Source organism: Musca vetustissima, unplaced genomic scaffold (assembly GCF_032173495.1).
Source record: "Musca vetustissima isolate MV318-11 ecotype Yass unplaced genomic scaffold, APGP_CSIRO_Mvet_v1 utg12356, whole genome shotgun sequence".
In the NCBI taxonomy this organism is placed as follows: Eukaryota; Metazoa; Arthropoda; class Insecta; order Diptera; family Muscidae; genus Musca; species Musca vetustissima.
Window position 1 is genome coordinate 44,764 of NW_026889211.1, and position 17,411 is coordinate 62,174.

General features: G+C 35.7%; 5 protein-coding genes and 1 pseudogene across 5 annotated transcripts in view; 3 read left to right on the forward strand and 3 right to left on the reverse strand.

Moving 5' to 3' along the window:
• Positions 1-17,411, reverse strand: part of LOC133336910 (formin-binding protein 1-like) — a 30,857-nt gene that overhangs the window by 9,246 nt on the left and 4,200 nt on the right. The window contains exon 2 of the mRNA XM_061545182.1: positions 253-303. Within this exon, the coding sequence (XP_061401166.1) occupies positions 253-303 (51 nt within the window). The remainder of the gene's footprint in view (positions 1-252; positions 304-17,411) is intronic.
• Positions 1,038-1,942, reverse strand: LOC133336916 (collagenase-like; annotated as a pseudogene).
• LOC133336917 (serine protease 1-like) lies at positions 2,590-3,506 on the forward strand. Its single transcript, XM_061545187.1, has 2 exons — positions 2,590-2,870; positions 2,937-3,506. The coding sequence occupies exons 1-2, from the start codon at positions 2,608-2,610 to the stop codon at positions 3,499-3,501; spliced, it is 828 nt and encodes a 275-aa protein (XP_061401171.1). The 5' UTR covers positions 2,590-2,607; the 3' UTR covers positions 3,502-3,506.
• On the forward strand, positions 9,883-10,792 carry LOC133336908 (serine protease 1-like). The gene is made up of 2 exons (XM_061545180.1): positions 9,883-10,152; positions 10,225-10,792. The coding sequence occupies exons 1-2, from the start codon at positions 9,890-9,892 to the stop codon at positions 10,787-10,789; spliced, it is 828 nt and encodes a 275-aa protein (XP_061401164.1). The 5' UTR covers positions 9,883-9,889; the 3' UTR covers positions 10,790-10,792.
• Positions 13,277-14,201, reverse strand: LOC133336912 (serine protease 1-like). Its single transcript, XM_061545184.1, has 2 exons — positions 13,934-14,201; positions 13,277-13,861 (listed from the first exon to the last, which is right to left on the reverse strand). The coding sequence occupies exons 1-2, from the start codon at positions 14,194-14,196 to the stop codon at positions 13,297-13,299; spliced, it is 828 nt and encodes a 275-aa protein (XP_061401168.1). The 5' UTR covers positions 14,197-14,201; the 3' UTR covers positions 13,277-13,296.
• LOC133336909 (serine protease 1-like) lies at positions 14,725-15,634 on the forward strand. The gene is made up of 2 exons (XM_061545181.1): positions 14,725-14,992; positions 15,060-15,634. The coding sequence occupies exons 1-2, from the start codon at positions 14,745-14,747 to the stop codon at positions 15,622-15,624; spliced, it is 813 nt and encodes a 270-aa protein (XP_061401165.1). The 5' UTR covers positions 14,725-14,744; the 3' UTR covers positions 15,625-15,634.

Below are 17,411 nucleotides of genomic sequence, written 5' to 3' on the forward strand. Positions count from 1 at the left end.
AGGAGACCCTTCTTCAAGAAGAAATATCTCTTTAAGAAGTGCAGATTCGTAAAACATTTTTTTTAATATTGAAGACCTGCAGGTGTTATTCTTTTCACAGAGTACACATTATTGGGGTTTCTACATATTAATACACATGTACACCCAGCCTCATACAATATTACAATATTTCGATTATATATGACTTGGTGTTTAAAAGTAAAAACATGTTTAGTTTTTTATATTTATTTATTTTAATTATATAGTACTTACTCGTTATCTTCTTCTTCTTTTTTCTTAGGCTGATAATTTTTCACTAAACGCCTGCAAAAGAAACGAAAAGAAAGAGAAATTAATAATTGTTTATAAATAAGTAATTCATGCAATTCATGGACGATTGATAAATTAATTAAAATTTGGGTCAAGCAAAGAGGCTACAATAACAACAACCACATATAAGTATATCGACAACAATAACAACAACAATATGTATAACATCAACAATTTCTTTTTCAAGAGTTGGCGTCAAGAAAAGCAAAACACCATCTATCCGGCAAACACGCAATCGATCCGATTGTTGTGAGCTGGAGGATGGATGATAATATGGCCGGCCAGCTGAAAATCAAAGAAAATTTATGCAAATTTTGACGACTTCAGTTTGTAATACGGGTGTTTGGAAATACAATCAATGTCATGGAGAATGAAAAATTAAAAAAAAAACACCATCACTTCTGAGAGCAACACGCGATGGAATGAGGAGCGATTGGGTATTCAGAAGCCATTTTCACTAAACATCTTTAGCAAGGAAAATATGCAAAATCGATCGGTCAATAATAGAGACATATTTAAAAAATTTCATTTTCTAATAAGAACCGAAAAAATACCTTGAAATAATTAATTGATACCTCATATTCTTAGAGGACTTGAAAAAATAATAAAATAAAAATAATTTAAAAACTCCCCTCATTCAACACTTTATATTTCAAAACAATACAAAAATGGAAATTCTTTCAATTTTATACTTTATTTAAAATACCAATAAATCGTTCGACTAATCCATTTAATAGGCGATACCAGTATTGGATTCGATCCAATCCAAATAGCTGGTCAAACGGGTGAAAGCAGCTGGGTAGCCCAGGGCACAACCGTCAGCAGCACCGAATGAAGTCAAACCAATTTGAACCTTGGAAGATTCCAAAACCAAAGGACCGCCAGAATCACCTTTGCAGGTAGAGACACCATCGGGGGTGGCAACGCAAATGTTGGACGAGGTAACAATGGAGCTACCATAGGTTCGAGCACAGACAGTATTGGAAATTATTTGTAAACGGGCCCATTGCAAGTTGTTGGTGACACTGGTGGTAGAGTCAGAGATGCGGCCCCAACCGGAAGCGATAACGTATTCACCGACATAGGTGGAGTAGGTGCTGGAGATGGCGGGCAATCGAACAGGTTGAATGCGGCTGGTGTAGCTGACAGAGGGGATTTTAATGAGAGAGATATCGTTCTTAACGGTCTTACTGTCTCATTCAGAGTGGATAATGATGTAACTCTTGGGAACGGTATAGGTGACTTCAGCGGAGGTACGAACGGTGGCGCCCAGGTAGACGTTAACAGATTTGACACTACAATAAAAGCATATTATTATTTTTTATATGAAATACAATAAAACTTAGAAAAAAATTTCTTACCCATCAGTACAGTGAGCAGCGGTCAAAACCCAACGGTTACCAATCAAGGAACCACCCCACCAGGATGAAGACAGAGCATTCTTTTTCAAGGACAGACCAACTTGATAGGGGAATTGTCCTATAGCAGTGGTGTTGCCGTTGGTAATACGGCCCTCGGTTTCAACAACGGGCATGATCACATCGCGGGATTCCACATATTCGGATCTTAAATCAAAAGCTGATGTAGTGGCCAGAGCCAAGGCAAAAATTACGAAGAATTTCATGTTACTGCTTTGATATATTTGATAATTGCTGTAACAATTCCTACAACTTTTATAGTCCATCAGACCAAAATTTTTGGCTGCTAAAATCTTATCGCCTATAGGACAGTTTGAAACGTGTTTGGTGGTAACTACTTTGTTATCACTGTCAGGAAAAACCAATGTGACGAAAGAATGTCCTAGCCTTTTGAAGACAATTCTTGGTAAATTAAATCTTTGATAGCCCTTGAAAAACATCTACAATTATATGACCATCAAAAAATACCCATTCTGAGAGTTCTAGGAAATACTACAATTTGAAAAGAAAATTCTAAAAAAGTGCTGAAAATTAAAAATGGGTTTCGACCTTTAACGTCTGGTAATTTCATAAAATAATACACCATTATCACATATAAATCGACGATATAAAGCAGCCAAAAGAATTTGCAACAAATAAAAAAGTATGATAATGATAATTTCACATTATTAACTGCGTAGAAAAGTAAAAAATAAATCAATGGTTTTTCCTGTCAGTGATAAGAAAATAGTTGCCCCACTATTTATTGTCAATTTAAGGCACTCTTCAAAGTACTGAATCCTATGGGCGATAAGATATTAAAAATCAAAATGTTTGACCATTTGGACTATAAAAGCTTGGGAATAGTTACAACTATTATCAGTTGTATCACAGCAGCAACATGAAATTCTTCATCGTTTTTGCCTTGGCTTTGGCCACCGCCTCAGCCTTTGACTTGAGATCCGAATATGTGGAATCTCGTGATGTCATCATGCCCGTTGTTGAAACCGAGGGCCGCATTACCAACGGCAACACCGCCACCGTTGGACAATTTCCCTATCAAGTTGGTTTATCCTTGAAAATTAATGCTCTCTCTTCATCCTGGTGTGGTGGTTCCTTGATTGGTAACCGTTGGGTTTTGACCGCTGCTCACTGTACCGATGGGTAAGGATATTGTTTTTCTAACTTGTTTGTTTTTTTTTCATAAAAATTAATATCCTTTTATTTTAGCATCCAATCCGTCACCGTCTACTTGGGCGCCACTGTTCGTACCTCCGCTGAAGTCACCTATACCGTTTCCAAGAGCGACATTATCATCCACTCTGGCTGGAATAGCGCCACTGTTAAGAACGACATCTCCTTGATCAAGATCCCCTCTGTCAGCTACACTAGCCGCATCCAGGCCGTTAAATTGCCCGCCATCGCCAGCTCTTACTCTACCTATGCCGGTGATTATGCCATCGCTTCCGGTTGGGGCCGTATCTCTGACTCTGCCAGCGGTGTTACCAACAACTTGCAATGGGCCCGCATGCAAATCATCACCAACTCTGTCTGTGCTCAAACCTATGGTAGCTCCATTGTTACCTCAACCAACATTTGCGTTGCCACACCCGGTGGTGTCTCCACCTGCAATGGTGATTCTGGTGGCCCATTGGTTTTGGAATCCTCCAAGGTTCAAGTTGGTTTGACCTCTTTCGGTTCTTCTGCTGGCTGTGCCAAGGGATACCCAGCTGCTTTCACCCGTGTGACCAGCTACTTGGATTGGATCAAATCCAATACTGGTATCTCTTATTAAATTGTGATGATGAAAACGATATGAAAGGTTTACCTTTTTTGAAATAGATTGAAGTGTTATTTCAAATAAAGCTAAAATTTATAAAGAAACATTTTTGTCTTATTTTTTGGAATTATACAAATTTTTTATTAGAGAAAATAAGTTTTCTATGGATACAATATTTTTGAAAAGACACAAAAGTAATTGAAAACCTTCTTTTGACGGAATTTCTTACAATCAGGTGCATGAAAACTTATTATTTGAACAATCAATGTAAAAAAATTTTTTTTCCAAAATCTAAAGAAATTCGTAAAAATCCAAAACAAAAATGTTTTGAAAACAATAGGGAAGAAACATCTTGGCTTAGATGGGCTTGAAAAGACAGTTATTAAAAAACTCAGGCTCTGGATTATATACGCTGTTGTAGGCTGTTACAAAAACACACACATGCAGATAGGCCTTGTGAAAAATTGATTAACTATTTCTACGGTTCGATGGGCCTTGAAATATTAAAAACACGTGAGATTCAGGAGAACTTTTTATGTCCGTATATAATTACTATACAATGAACTTGGAAAATATATATAAACAGCCGTAAAAGTGTTCCTTAAAAAACCGCACTCTGATGGGGAGCTCGAAAATATATTAAATAAAAAATTCACACTTCTATACCTTTAAAAATTAATTTTTAAAATGCCCACGATCTGATATACATTTCAAGGTTCCAATGAGTCTTGATAAACCTTTTGAATAAATTATATTCTTTGAGCGTGGATGGGCCTTGATATCCGTAACAAATATTGATAAAAAAACATATTAAGCTGGGAATCCAAAAAAAATATTCATAAGGAACCCATATTTCGATTGGGCGTGAATGGGGCCTTAACGAAAAATATTCCTTAAAATTATTCAAACATTTATTTCTTGATAGGCTCTGAACAAGGTAATCTTTACAAAATACAATCTGAACATCGACGTCCAGTACGTGTATGGGCTTCAAAAAATATTCCTTTAGAATTCCTTCATTATAATATCTACGCTCGAATGTACCTTAATATCCTCTAAAAATTTGTGATCTAATGGGTCTAAAATAAAATAAAAAAAATCCACATTCAGATGGCCTTGCAAAAATATCCAATCTATACTTCGATGCATCTTCGAAAAATTTTCAATAAAAAAAACGCTGTCCGACATTGAGAAAATACTTAATTTCACTCCGATGGGCCTTGAACAAAATCCAATCTATACTTCGATGTACCTTCGAAATTTTTCCAATAAAAAAAAACGCTGGCCGACATTGAGAAAATACTTATTTTCACTCCGGTGGGCCTTGAACATTTTTAGAAAATGGTTTCCTCTGAATAAAATAAAAAATGCCTTGAGGTGGTATTCAAATAAAATATTCCCACGAAGTATCTTGATATCCATTCGAAAATCTATGCTACAATGGGCCTTGAAGAAATATGCATTAAAATATCTATGCTATTCATTCACAAGAAAGCCATACTTCGATGGGTCTTTAAAAAAATATTTAAAATTGAAAATGATCCGTGGTGCCCTGTAGACATAAAAATCTATGCCCTGAAAATGTAAAAAAAATGCCACGTTCCAGTAGACTCTGAAGAAGTATTTGAAAAAAAAATACCCATACGATGCGTCCTGTTTTATAAAGTGCTTAATATTCTTCAAAAAATATTCTCCTTGAAAAATAAAGTTCCTATATAAATTCACACTTTGGACAAATAATCCTTATAAAATCTCATTTGGATATAAATATATCCTATTGTAGGAATTAAAGAAATAATTTTACTTCTTTAGGTATTGATGGACCTTACATAATATTCCTTAAAAAAAATCCACACCTCGGCATTGAACAAAATATATACTTATATATAGGAGAGCTGAAGAAACGATTATATATGAGACCTTCTGCAGCTCTGATTTGCAGACAGCCGACCTTCTTCTACTGCAGCTATTATATGCAGATAGTAGACCGTGTTCTACTGCAGCTCTTTTGTAAATAGAAAACATTATACAGCAGCCTTTTTACAAATAGAAGACCTTCTTCAGCAGCTCTTCTACAGATAGGAGAAATTCTATTGCAACTGTTTTCTATACATAAATTACCATATTCTACATGAGTACACCTCCAACTTTTTTATACAGATAGGAGACCTTCTTCTACTGTAGATCTTCTCTATAGATAGTAAACTCTTTTACGAATGGAAGACTTGCTACATCAGATATTCTATAAAAAAGATAGCGGTTGACACCTGATCTATAAAATCAGTTATTCACCGAGACTCCGCGTCGCTTGTATGTTCCAAATCAAAAAATACCAGAACATTCATAGAAAATTCGCAAAAACAGAAATTTTATTGGTCAAATAATAATAATTCAAGTTGTTAGTGTATTATGTTGTAAATCACAATACTTGCAAAAAAAAAAGTTTGACAAATTTGATTACAGTCATAAATTACAACAACAACGAATATTATCGGTTAAGAATTTTGGAAATTCATGATTGGTTTTAATTTGGGAACCAATCATAAAGTGTCAAGTGCTTCTAATTATAGCAGTAAAACAACGGAGTGATCAAAATCACTTAAACAAAGTGATTAGAAGACGCATATGTTTGTATGGTTGTTCTCTTTTTTAGGCACGCTCTTGAAATGTTCGCAAAAAAATGATGACGTTAATAATTTGTATTCGATTGATTGGATTGAATGGGAAATTTTGTTATGTTTGTTAATCTTCGACAACATCGATTGTTGTGATAAGATAATTTAACCGACCTGCTGGCCGCCAGCCGTTCGAACAGAAGTTGTCATAAAAAATTATAATCGGAATATTATTTATATGTTTATAAGCTTTGTCATTGTTTTGTACACTAGGGTAATTATTGGAGGTTAAATCTAAATCACTGCAATCTTAACAATTAATAGATTTAGTTACTGATCTTTGAATATATCGTTGGTCTGACTAATTTCCATGTTTATAATTATTATTATACATATAAATTATTACACTTGAAATACGCATGAATACACTGGCAGCAGAATCAAGATAAATTTTAAATAAAATTTGATTGTGGTGCACACTTATAACACCCGCTCAAAACAATACAATAACAATTCCAAAGACAACGACAAATTATGTTATGCCATAGCTTGCAACAATGCCACTTTAAATTGCCTCTTAAAGTTTTCAAAAAAAAAATCTCCGTCTATTGTGGCGTCATTTTGCCGTCACTTTGTTGATTCGGTATGCTAGTATGCTGGCTGTCCCCTTGCTTCGAAATCTATTTAAAATCCCAAATATGGCTAAAATTATTATTTGGTAGCAAAATTGTGAGTTGTTTTTTTTTTCTTCTTCTCATGAAATTCAAGTTGTTTTTGTTGCCGTTTTGTGGAAACTTCAAGGTTACAACAGTTACGATCACTTTGTCTCTAATTCAACACTCAGGTTCACATGAATTTTTCTTAAAAGCATTGCAAAAAACACACACACAAAGTCATTAATAGCTCATTCTTATCTAAGCTGCAGCGGAAAAGAGCGCGCAGCTGTAACTCAACAGATTTGACCACAAACAACAAATAATTGAAAAAAAATAAAATTTTCAAATAAACTCGTTTGCTGGCCAGTCCATAAACAATGCTTGAATTTTCCTTATAGAACCCCAAAGCAATTGACATGCATTATGAAGGGGGTATAAAATTCGAGAGGACAATTTGATGAAAACAATGGATGAAAAGTGATGAAAAGCAATAAAATTATTATTTTTTTTTTTTTAAGGCAGACGGAACGATTTTTGAAAATAGACTCAAAATTGTCTAAAACGGATTTGGTCTAAAGAAACAATTTATTATTGCCATATCTGAGGGTATACAAATATTAGGCTGGGGAAAAAGAAATTCATTAGGCCGGTCGTCGAGAATGTCGATAAAACATTGCCCAGGAGCTTAAAATCGAACATAAATCTATTTAAACCATTTACACGCAGCTGGATTCAAAAAGAAGCACAATGTTTGGGTGCCACACCAATTAACAGAAAAACAAGTGAGCGGAGCAGTATAGTCGGACGGGGTCGACCATACGATACCCTACATAACTATCACGGAACTCTAACTTTCTGCGAATATTTATTCCGAGTCTGGGCAATATTTCGTGATAGTTGACTCGAAAAAACAAAAAAAAAATAAGTTTTCAGTCCACTTCATCCCAAATTTTTTATCTGACTATCACCAAAAATTATAGGCGTTGTTCTTGGCCATAACTGGAACCTCATGGAAAATTTCAAAGCGATCAGCGCTACATTTCCGCCCTCTAGTGTGTAAGCACCTGTAAATATTTAAGGGGAACTACCACATCCGAGTACATAGGACAATATAATTGGTATCAATTTAAAGGTCAACCACTCATCTTGGATATACTACAATAAACTTCTTGCGCCTATGTCCTTCAGGGGTAAATATATACGCCATCGAATACCAATTTTGTCATTTTTCACACAAAAGAATTGAAATGACATTCGACCTTACAAGTCCTCTGTATTTTCCTTTCTCCCGCGTTAACAACAAGCATGTTTATTCTTTGGCCCGATCTCCTTCTCCAAGTTAAAATTCGCGATGTTTGGACCATAATAGCCCCTCTGGGCAACTAAATAATATCTGAGCACCTGTAAATATTTAAATGTAACTCCCACATCCGAGTACATACGACAATAAAATTGGTATCGATCTAAAGGGCAACCACTCCTCTTTGGTATACTATCAACTTCTCGGGTCTATGTCCTTCAGGGGTAAATCTAAAACAATACAAATTTTGTAATTTTTCACACAAAAGTCAAGGTCCATTTGACCCGTTAAATATTGACCGATCTTTATCAAACAGGCATGTTTATTCTTTGGCCCGATCCCCTTCTCCATGCAAAAATTCGCGGTGTTTGGGCCATAATTGCTCCCTCTGGAGCGACCAGAAAAACCGACAAAAATTAAGTATTTGGTCCATTTCATCCCCTAAATATTCATAACATATCAATTGTTAATTCGAGAATTTCATTTGTAATTCGTAGAAAATATTTCGAAATTCATTTGATATTCATAAAATTCCATTTAAAATTCAAAGGATTGCATTTGAAATTCAAATGATTGCATTTAAAAGTCAAAGGATTGTATTTGAAATTCAAAGGATTGTATTCGAAATTCAAAGGATTGCATTTGAAATTCAAAGGATTACATTTAAAATCCATAAAATTCTATTTGAAATTCAAAGAATTCCATTTGAAATTCATAACATTTCTTTTGATCTTCATAACATTTAATTTTAAATTATAATATTATGAATTACAAATGAAATGTTATGCATTACAAATTATATTCTTTGAATTGTAAATTAATTTCCTTGAACTTCAAATGAAATTCTATGAATTGCAAATCGAAATATACGAAGTACAAATGAAATTCTTTAAATTTCAAATTAAATTTTTTGAATTACATATGAAAAGCTTAAAATTACAAATTAAAAGTTGTGAACTAGCAATTACATTCTCGAATTACAACTGAAGTGTTATAAATTACAAATTGAGTTTTTGAATTACAAATTTAATTACTGAATTGCAATTTAAATGGTTCGAAAGGTGTGATAGGAACCTCAAAACGTCTCACATTGCTAGACAGAAGGCCAACAGAATATATTGGAGAGATTTCATTAAAAACTAAAAATACAGAAAACTTGGAACTTACTCCAGCTAGTGCTAATCGATTTGTACTCAAATTTTTATTTATACTGATAAGTCCGATCGTTTGAATGTTTTGTTATTTTTTGATAGCTGTTTGACCTGAAAATGTTCTGGATCTGTTTCGATTTTGTTAAGTCAAGATTATTTGAGTCAGCCAACTACGGCCCAGATATGATCTGAGGGATTTAATATTGTTTTATTTTTTGATTTATTATTTAATATTGGAAAACTGAAATTGAAATTCTTGAGAGTGCAAACAAATTTCTGCCCTACTTTAAGTGGATTTTGAAAAACAAAAACATTTGGCATATCACTTCCAGACAGTTTGGCCCACACTTTAATAAGCAAAAAAAGAATCATAATACATAAGCCCCACCATAAAGATAATGCCAATTTTTGGGGTTTTCCATTTTCAATATGCCAAATCACAATCTCCTACTATTAATAAGGCACTGGCCGTGATAATTCCCGTAAACAAAACATTAATAATAATATTGCATTTTGTTTTATCAGAAACTTGCAATAAAAATAATTCAGGGCATTTTAGAATTTGACCAACTTTTTTAGGTAGATAGTTAATCTCGTCGTTATTGTTGATAAGTTACCCTATAAAAACCATGCACGGACCCATTGCAAATAAGCAGTTGTATTTCGTACAGCAGTAGCACCATGAAATTCTTAGTAGTTTTCGCTTTGGCTTTAGCCACCGCCTCGGCCTTTGATTTGAGATCCGAATATGTGGAATCTCGCAGCGTTGTCATGCCCGTCGTTGAGGGCGAAGGACGCATTACCAATGGCAACACCGCCTCTGTTGGACAATTCCCCTACCAAGTTGGTCTATCCTTGAAGGTTAATGCTTTGTCTTCGGCCTGGTGTGGTGGTTCCTTGATTGGTAACCGTTGGGTTTTGACCGCTGCTCACTGTACCGATGGGTAAGTAGTCGTAATTTTTTTTCCTACTATATTCCTTGGCCATATTTACAAATTGGAAATTCTTTTTATTAGTATCCAATCTGTCACCGTTTACTTGGGCGCCACCGTTCGTACCTCCGCTGAAGTCACCTATACCGTTTCCAAGAGCGACATTATCATCCACTCTGGCTGGAACAGCAGGACCTTGAAGAACGACATCTCCTTGATCAAGATCCCCTCTGTCACCTACACCAGCCGCATTCAAGCTGTCAAAATCCCCGCTATTGCCAACTCCTACTCCACCTATGCCGGTGATTATGCCATCGCTTCTGGTTGGGGCAAGATTTCCGATTCGGCTACCGGTGTCACCAACAACTTGCAATGGGCCCGTATGCAAATCATTACCAACACCGTCTGTGCTGCCACCTATGGTACCTCCATTGTTACCTCGTCCAACATTTGTGTCTCCACCCCCAACGGTGTCTCCACCTGCAATGGTGATTCTGGCGGTCCATTGGTTTTGGAATCTTCCAAGGTTCAAGTTGGTTTGACTTCGTTCGGTTCTTCTGCCGGTTGTGCCAAGGGTTACCCAGCTGCTTTCACCCGTTTGACCAGCTACTTGGATTGGATCAAGTCCAATACTGGTATATCCTATTAAATGGATTGAACGACTTATTTTCGATGAAATAAAGGATTAAATAAAAAAATATATAGATTTTTTTGAATTATTAAATAGAGAGTTATGGATAGTTATAAAATTCTCTTTTTATAAGGATATACCTTGAAAGAAAAAAATTATAGACAATGGTTCCCTTGGGTATATTCTGAGAACTATGTCGCCCCGTAGGGGCTCAATTTTTTGTATAAAAACGTTGTCAGACCATGGAATAGTTTTTCAGGACCCTATACTACCACTTTTCTACTGAAAAATATTTCGTCAAGTACCGAAAAAAACCTCAGTCTTCATTTTTTTTATAGAAATCAAATCGTAACGTCGTATTTTTGTAATACATAGTTGTAATACATAGTTGGATACATAGTTTTGTAATACATAGTTGGACTTTGAGTCCAATTTGCATTATAGGACACAATCTAGACAGACATGTGGACTCCATTTTGTCGAAAAATAAATATCAGGCCACAAGGGACCTTAGATATAAAAAACTTCAAAACCATGGCCCCAATATTGTTTCTATATATGAAACAATTCGTCAGCACGTATGGTCTATTTTTTATTCTTTTAAAAAAATTCCATCCAGCGTATGGTCTATTTTTTATTCTTTTTAGAATTCCATTTATGGAATGTAGTTCAGTTAGATATCAATGCCGGATTTATTCTGTAGAAAACAGTTTGTCAAGCCCATGAGCCAAATTTTTGCTACAAAGTTCCGGGGCTAAATTTGTTAAAATGATTTTTTTAAATCATTTGTAGTTCCAATTATACGTGATTACTGTAATTGAACAAACTATTCAATTAAGCGGGTTCGGATAATTGGTTCCTCGGTTAATTGAACAAAAATTTGTGCAAATTTTGATGTGCAATTAACCGAAAAATACTGTATTAGAACAGAAAATCGCCGCGGCAAGTTAAATATGGTTGGGTGGATATGGACCGAAAACAACATACTTTAGAGCCGACCTGTTTTTTTTTCCTATAGAAGACATGTTTCTATATAAAAATATTATCCTGGGAATCAGGCTTTTTTATTTAGAAAAATATTGGCCCTGGATATTTATTTATAAATATTATCTAGGAACCGGATAGGTGTCTATCAAACTTTATATACCGAACATGTTAGGTCCTCTGTCCAGACGGTAATTTTCCTATAGAAAAACTTAATTCCACTGAATGAACAATTTTTTTTTCATATGGAAAATTCGGACCGATGATTTATTTTTTATATGTAAATAATGTGCACAAGGACCCGATGAGTTTTTTTCTATAGCCTTGGGGCGATTTTGTTCTACAGATAATGTTAGGTCCTCTGTCCAGAACGAAATATTCCTATAGAAAAACTTTATTCCACTGAATGGACGATTTATTTCTGACAAAAGTACTAATTATTATTATTTTTTTTTTTCAATATAAAAATTTGTAGCAGGACCCAGAGGTTGCCGGAAGAATGTCCAGAGGACAGGATGTAGTGACTTGGCGGTTTTTTGTTAGTTTTTCTTATATAACAAAAAGGCTCTGTATCCTGAAACTATTTGTCCTGATCTCTGGGTACTTCGGAATTTGCGACATTTTATGTATTTAATTGAGAAAGAACAAATAAATCTAAGGTTCGTGACGAAATGTTCATAAAGAAAAAATGGCGCAGAAGGTTAGTCAAAGGTACTGGACATATTTTTATTAACAAATTTAGTCCTTGGACCTCAAATTAACAAATTTAGCCCCGGAACTTTGTACCAAAAATTTGGCTCATGGGCTTGACAAACTGTTTTCTACAGAATAAATCCGGCATTGATATCTAACTGAACTACATTCCATAAATGGAATTCTACAGGAAAAAATGGGTCCGCTGGATGGAATTTTTTTAAAAGAATAAAAAATAGACCATACGTGCTGACGAATTGTTTCATATATAGAAACAATATTGGGGCCATGGTTTTGAAGATTTTTATATCTAAGGTCCCATGGCGTAGCAATTTTAATACACAAAATTAAGCCTTGTGGCCTGATATTTATTTTTCGACAAAATGGAGTCCACATGTCTGTCTAGATTGTGTCCTATAATGCAAATTGGACTCAAAGTCCTGTCTTGCAACGAATTAATTGCTTTCGCGGCCCTTTCCAACTATGTATTACAAAAATACGACGTTACGATTTGATTTCTATAAAAAAATGAAGACTGAGGCTTTTTTCGGTACTTGACGAAATATTTTTCAGTAGAAAAGAGGTAGTATCGGGTCCTGAAAAACTATTCCATGGTCTGACAACGTTTTTATACAAAAAATTGAGCCCCGTAGCCTGACATATATTTTCGACATAGTTCTCAGAATATACCCAAGGGAACCATTGTCTATAATTTTTTTCTTTCAAGGTATATCCTTATAAAAAGAGAATTTTATAACTATCCATAACTCTCTATTTAATAATTCAAAAAAATCTATATATTTTTTATTTAATCCTTTATTTCATCGAAAATAAGTCGTTCAATCCATTTAGTAGGAGATACCAGTATTGGACTTGATCCAATCCAAGTAGCTGGTCAAACGGGTGAAAGCAGCTGGGTAACCCTTGGCACAACCGGCAGAAGAACCGAACGAAGTCAAACCAACTTGAACCTTGGAAGATTCCAAAACCAATGGACCGCCAGAATCACCATTGCAGGTGGAGACACCGTTGGGGGTGGAGACACAAATGTTGGACGAGGTAACAATGGAGGTACCATAGGTGGCAGCACAGACGGTGTTGGTAATGATTTGCATACGGGCCCATTGCAAGTTGTTGGTGACACCGGTAGCCGAATCGGAAATCTTGCCCCAACCAGAAGCGATGGCATAATCACCGGCATAGGTGGAGTAGGAGTTGGCAATAGCGGGGATTTTGACAGCTTGAATGCGGCTGGTGTAGGTGACAGAGGGGATCTTGATCAAGGAGATGTCGTTCTTCAAGGTCCTGCTGTTCCAGCCAGAGTGGATGATAATGTCGCTCTTGGAAACGGTATAGGTGACTTCAGCGGAGGTACGAACGGTGGCGCCCAAGTAAACGGTGACAGATTGGATACTAATAAAAAGAATTTCCAATTTGTAAATATGGCCAAGGAATATAGTAGGAAAAAAAATTACGACTACTTACCCATCGGTACAGTGAGCAGCGGTCAAAACCCAACGGTTACCAATCAAGGAACCACCACACCAGGCCGAAGACAAAGCATTAACCTTCAAGGATAGACCAACTTGGTAGGGGAATTGTCCAACAGAGGCGGTGTTGCCATTGGTAATGCGTCCTTCGCCCTCAACGACGGGCATGACAACGCTGCGAGATTCCACATATTCGGATCTCAAATCAAAGGCCGAGGCGGTGGCTAAAGCCAAAGCGAAAACTACTAAGAATTTCATGGTGCTACTGCTGTTCGAAATACAACTGCTTATTTGCAATGGGTCCGTGCATGGTTTTTATAGGGTAACTTATCAAAATTGGCGACGAGATTAACTATCTACCAAAAAACAAAAAGAAGTTGGTCAAATTCTAAAATGCCCTGGATTATTTTTAGTGCAATTGTTGTGATAAAACAAAATCCAATATTATTATTTGTTTTGTTTACTGGAATTATCACGACATGGGCCTTATTGATAGAGGGAGATTGTGATTTGGCATATTGAATTGAAACCTCATAATGACATTATCTTTATGATGGCTTATATATTATTAATTTTTTTGCATATTAAAGTGTGGCCCAAACAGTCTGCGAGAGATATGACAAATGTTTTTGTTTTCCAAAATCCACTTAAGGTAGGAAAAATGTGTGCAATCTAAACAATAATTTGCCATTTTCTTTTTTTATATAGAACTGACAACAAACGCCGCCTGCATTGATAAGATTTTCAGTATATAAACTTGATACCATTTTGTGAAAATCAAGCAATTGTATTCGTACAGTAGCACCATGAAATTCTTTATTATTTTCGCTTTGGCTTTGGCCGCCGTCTCCGCTGAGGATATCTTCCAACGCGATTTGGTTGTACCGGTCATTGATGGCGAAGGTCGCATTACCAATGGCAACACCGCCTCCGTTGGTCAATTCCCCTATCAAGTTGGTCTTTCCTTGAAGGTTAATGCCTTAGCCTCGGCCTGGTGTGGTGGTTCCTTGATCGGTAACAACTGGGTTTTGACCGCTGCCCATTGTACTGATGGGTAAGGAGATTTTTTTCTAAGATGTTTTTTATATATTTTGTAAAAAATTAAATTCTATTTTCTGTAGTATACAATCCGTCACCGTCTACTTGGGTGCCACCGTTCGTACCTCTGCTGAAGTCACCTTTACCGTTCCCAAGAGCGACATCATCATCCACTCTGGCTGGAATAGCGCCACTGTTAAGAACGACATCTCCTTGATCAAGATCCCCTCTGTCACCTATACCAGCCGCATTCAACCCGTTAGATTGCCCGCCATCTCCAACTCCTATTCCACGTATGTTGGTGATTATGCCATCGCTTCTGGTTGGGGTAAGATTTCCGATTCGGCCAGCGGTGTCACCAACAACTTGCAATGGGCCCGTATGCAAGTCATCACCAATTCTGTCTGTGCTCAAACCTATGGTACCTCTATTGTTACCTCGACCGTACTTTGCGTTGCCACTCCCGGTGGTGTCTCCACCTGCAATGGTGATTCTGGCGGTCCATTGGTTTTGGAATCCTCCAAGGTTCAAATTGGTTTGACTTCATTCGGTGCTGCTGCCGGTTGCGCCAAGGGTTACCCAGCTGCTTTCACCCGTTTGACAAGCTACTTGGATTGGATCAAGTCCAATACTGGTATCTCATATTAAAGGGGGGGTTAAAATGAAATAAAGGATTAAAATATAAAAAAAAATTAATTTGTAGGAGTTATTAATTGATGCGGATTCTGTAGGCAAATATAGAGATGTTGAATAGAAAATAAATTTTTGGGAAAGTAATAAGACTAACATTACATTAGACCTATTTCCAAAATCTTTTAAATTTATTATTTATAATTACTGAACGCCTTACAATAGTCAATGGCACCTTGAAAAATGTGCTGAGGAATTAAAAAAGTCGGGTCAGAGAAATATCCACAGCGTATAACATATGAGATATCCTGACGTGTATGACATTCAGCTTGGCGAGGGTCTACAATGGATCAAATCGGATACTCAATTAACCTCGAATTAATTTTAAAAAGTTTGAAAGCGAGCGAAGAACGAGGAGGAGCTGATGACATAGGTTTGATAAAAAACACCCAAATTGCTGGATACTGAATTTGAATTTTTTTAGATGGATCAGACTTGATATAGGTTTGGTAAGAATATGACGATGTGTAAAGTTTAGATCCCTCAATTTAATTGATATTCTAATTGATAATATCAGACTTCCATCTTCAGACTTAATCTATTTCTGCGATAAGTATTAACATGTACCAAGATTCGAAGAAATTGGATATTTTCTTCGATTTATGTGTGATTAACACTACTTCGAAATGTTTACCATATGGAGGAGAATTACTAGAGAAGTGGCCAAATAAGTTCCATCTTCAGACAATATACAGACTTGGATAAAATATTAGGTTGTGTTGTTAGTTTGGTTCAAATCGCATAATCTGACCATTGCACTATAGGTCAAATGACCGGTTTTTCTGTGCAAAATTGGTGAAAATCAAAGTGTCGTTATACACGAGTTGTTGTTGTTTTTGTATTTAGAACACTCTAGAATAGAGACACGTGATATTTATTAGTGCTAAATATAAAGTACCGTTACATAGCTGGCCGTGCAAGTCGCTCAATACGATTTATTCTATAAATGTGCTTATATTTCTGTGGGGCTTAGTCAACTTTGAGTGCGTATTATTTCGATTGTGTTTACAATAATTAATTAGTGTAAAATGGAAAATATAGGTACAAGTGAGCATTTTTATATTAAATCAAAACATTTTTATGTTTGCGACACTAGACTTGAAAATAACCCTTTAGTCTATGACCTCTTTGAAATTTTGCACACAAATTAAGTGATAAGTAATGAGTTAATTTATGTTTATTTCAAGTTGCGATTTTTTGCGTTTTACGAGTAATGCCTCTTTTATCTAGGCAACCTCCGTATAAAAAATCGAACTTTTTGAAATATGGCGAAAATATGGTAACAAAACGAAAAAAAACCTGGTGCTGTTTTCAAACATGTAGTGAGCAAAATTGCTGTCGACAACATTTCGGATGAAAGAGAGAAATTTTTAAAGCAAATAGTACATTAATTTTGCTTAACATTAGCGCAAAATTTGGAAATATGTCACAGAAAGATGAATGTTTTCAAAGACAACCAGTAAGGAAAGATCAAAAGTCAGACTGGATCGACTATATGATACCCTTTACCACTTTGGGTACAAACAAAAATGATAATGTGTACAATATCCTGTTGATAGAAGAGACATACCATTTTTGGATGACCATTAACATGGAATCGGGTAAAAAACAAATGTGATCTACATAGATATTTGAGCCAATAAAAACCTGAAATCTATAAGAAAATTGCATGCCAATCGAATAAATATTGAAATTTTGGTGCATCATTTACCAAAAATCTCAATATGGACCGACTTCCAGGAAAA

Excerpts from the sequence above, each read along its gene's own strand:
- LOC133336917 (XM_061545187.1), top strand. The coding sequence starts at position 2,608 with ATGAAATTCTTCATCGTTTTTGCCTTGGCTTTGGCCACCGCCTCAGCC. Across the intron at positions 2,871-2,936 it reads GCTGCTCACTGTACCGATGG|CATCCAATCCGTCACCGTCT; the intron begins GTAAGGATATTG and ends CTTTTATTTTAG.
- LOC133336908 (XM_061545180.1), top strand. The coding sequence starts at position 9,890 with ATGAAATTCTTAGTAGTTTTCGCTTTGGCTTTAGCCACCGCCTCGGCC. Across the intron at positions 10,153-10,224 it reads GCTGCTCACTGTACCGATGG|TATCCAATCTGTCACCGTTT; the intron begins GTAAGTAGTCGT and ends TCTTTTTATTAG.
- LOC133336912 (XM_061545184.1), bottom strand. The coding sequence starts at position 14,196 with ATGAAATTCTTAGTAGTTTTCGCTTTGGCTTTAGCCACCGCCTCGGCC. Across the intron at positions 13,862-13,933 it reads GCTGCTCACTGTACCGATGG|TATCCAATCTGTCACCGTTT; the intron begins GTAAGTAGTCGT and ends TCTTTTTATTAG.
- LOC133336909 (XM_061545181.1), top strand. The coding sequence starts at position 14,745 with ATGAAATTCTTTATTATTTTCGCTTTGGCTTTGGCCGCCGTCTCCGCT. Across the intron at positions 14,993-15,059 it reads GCTGCCCATTGTACTGATGG|TATACAATCCGTCACCGTCT; the intron begins GTAAGGAGATTT and ends TATTTTCTGTAG.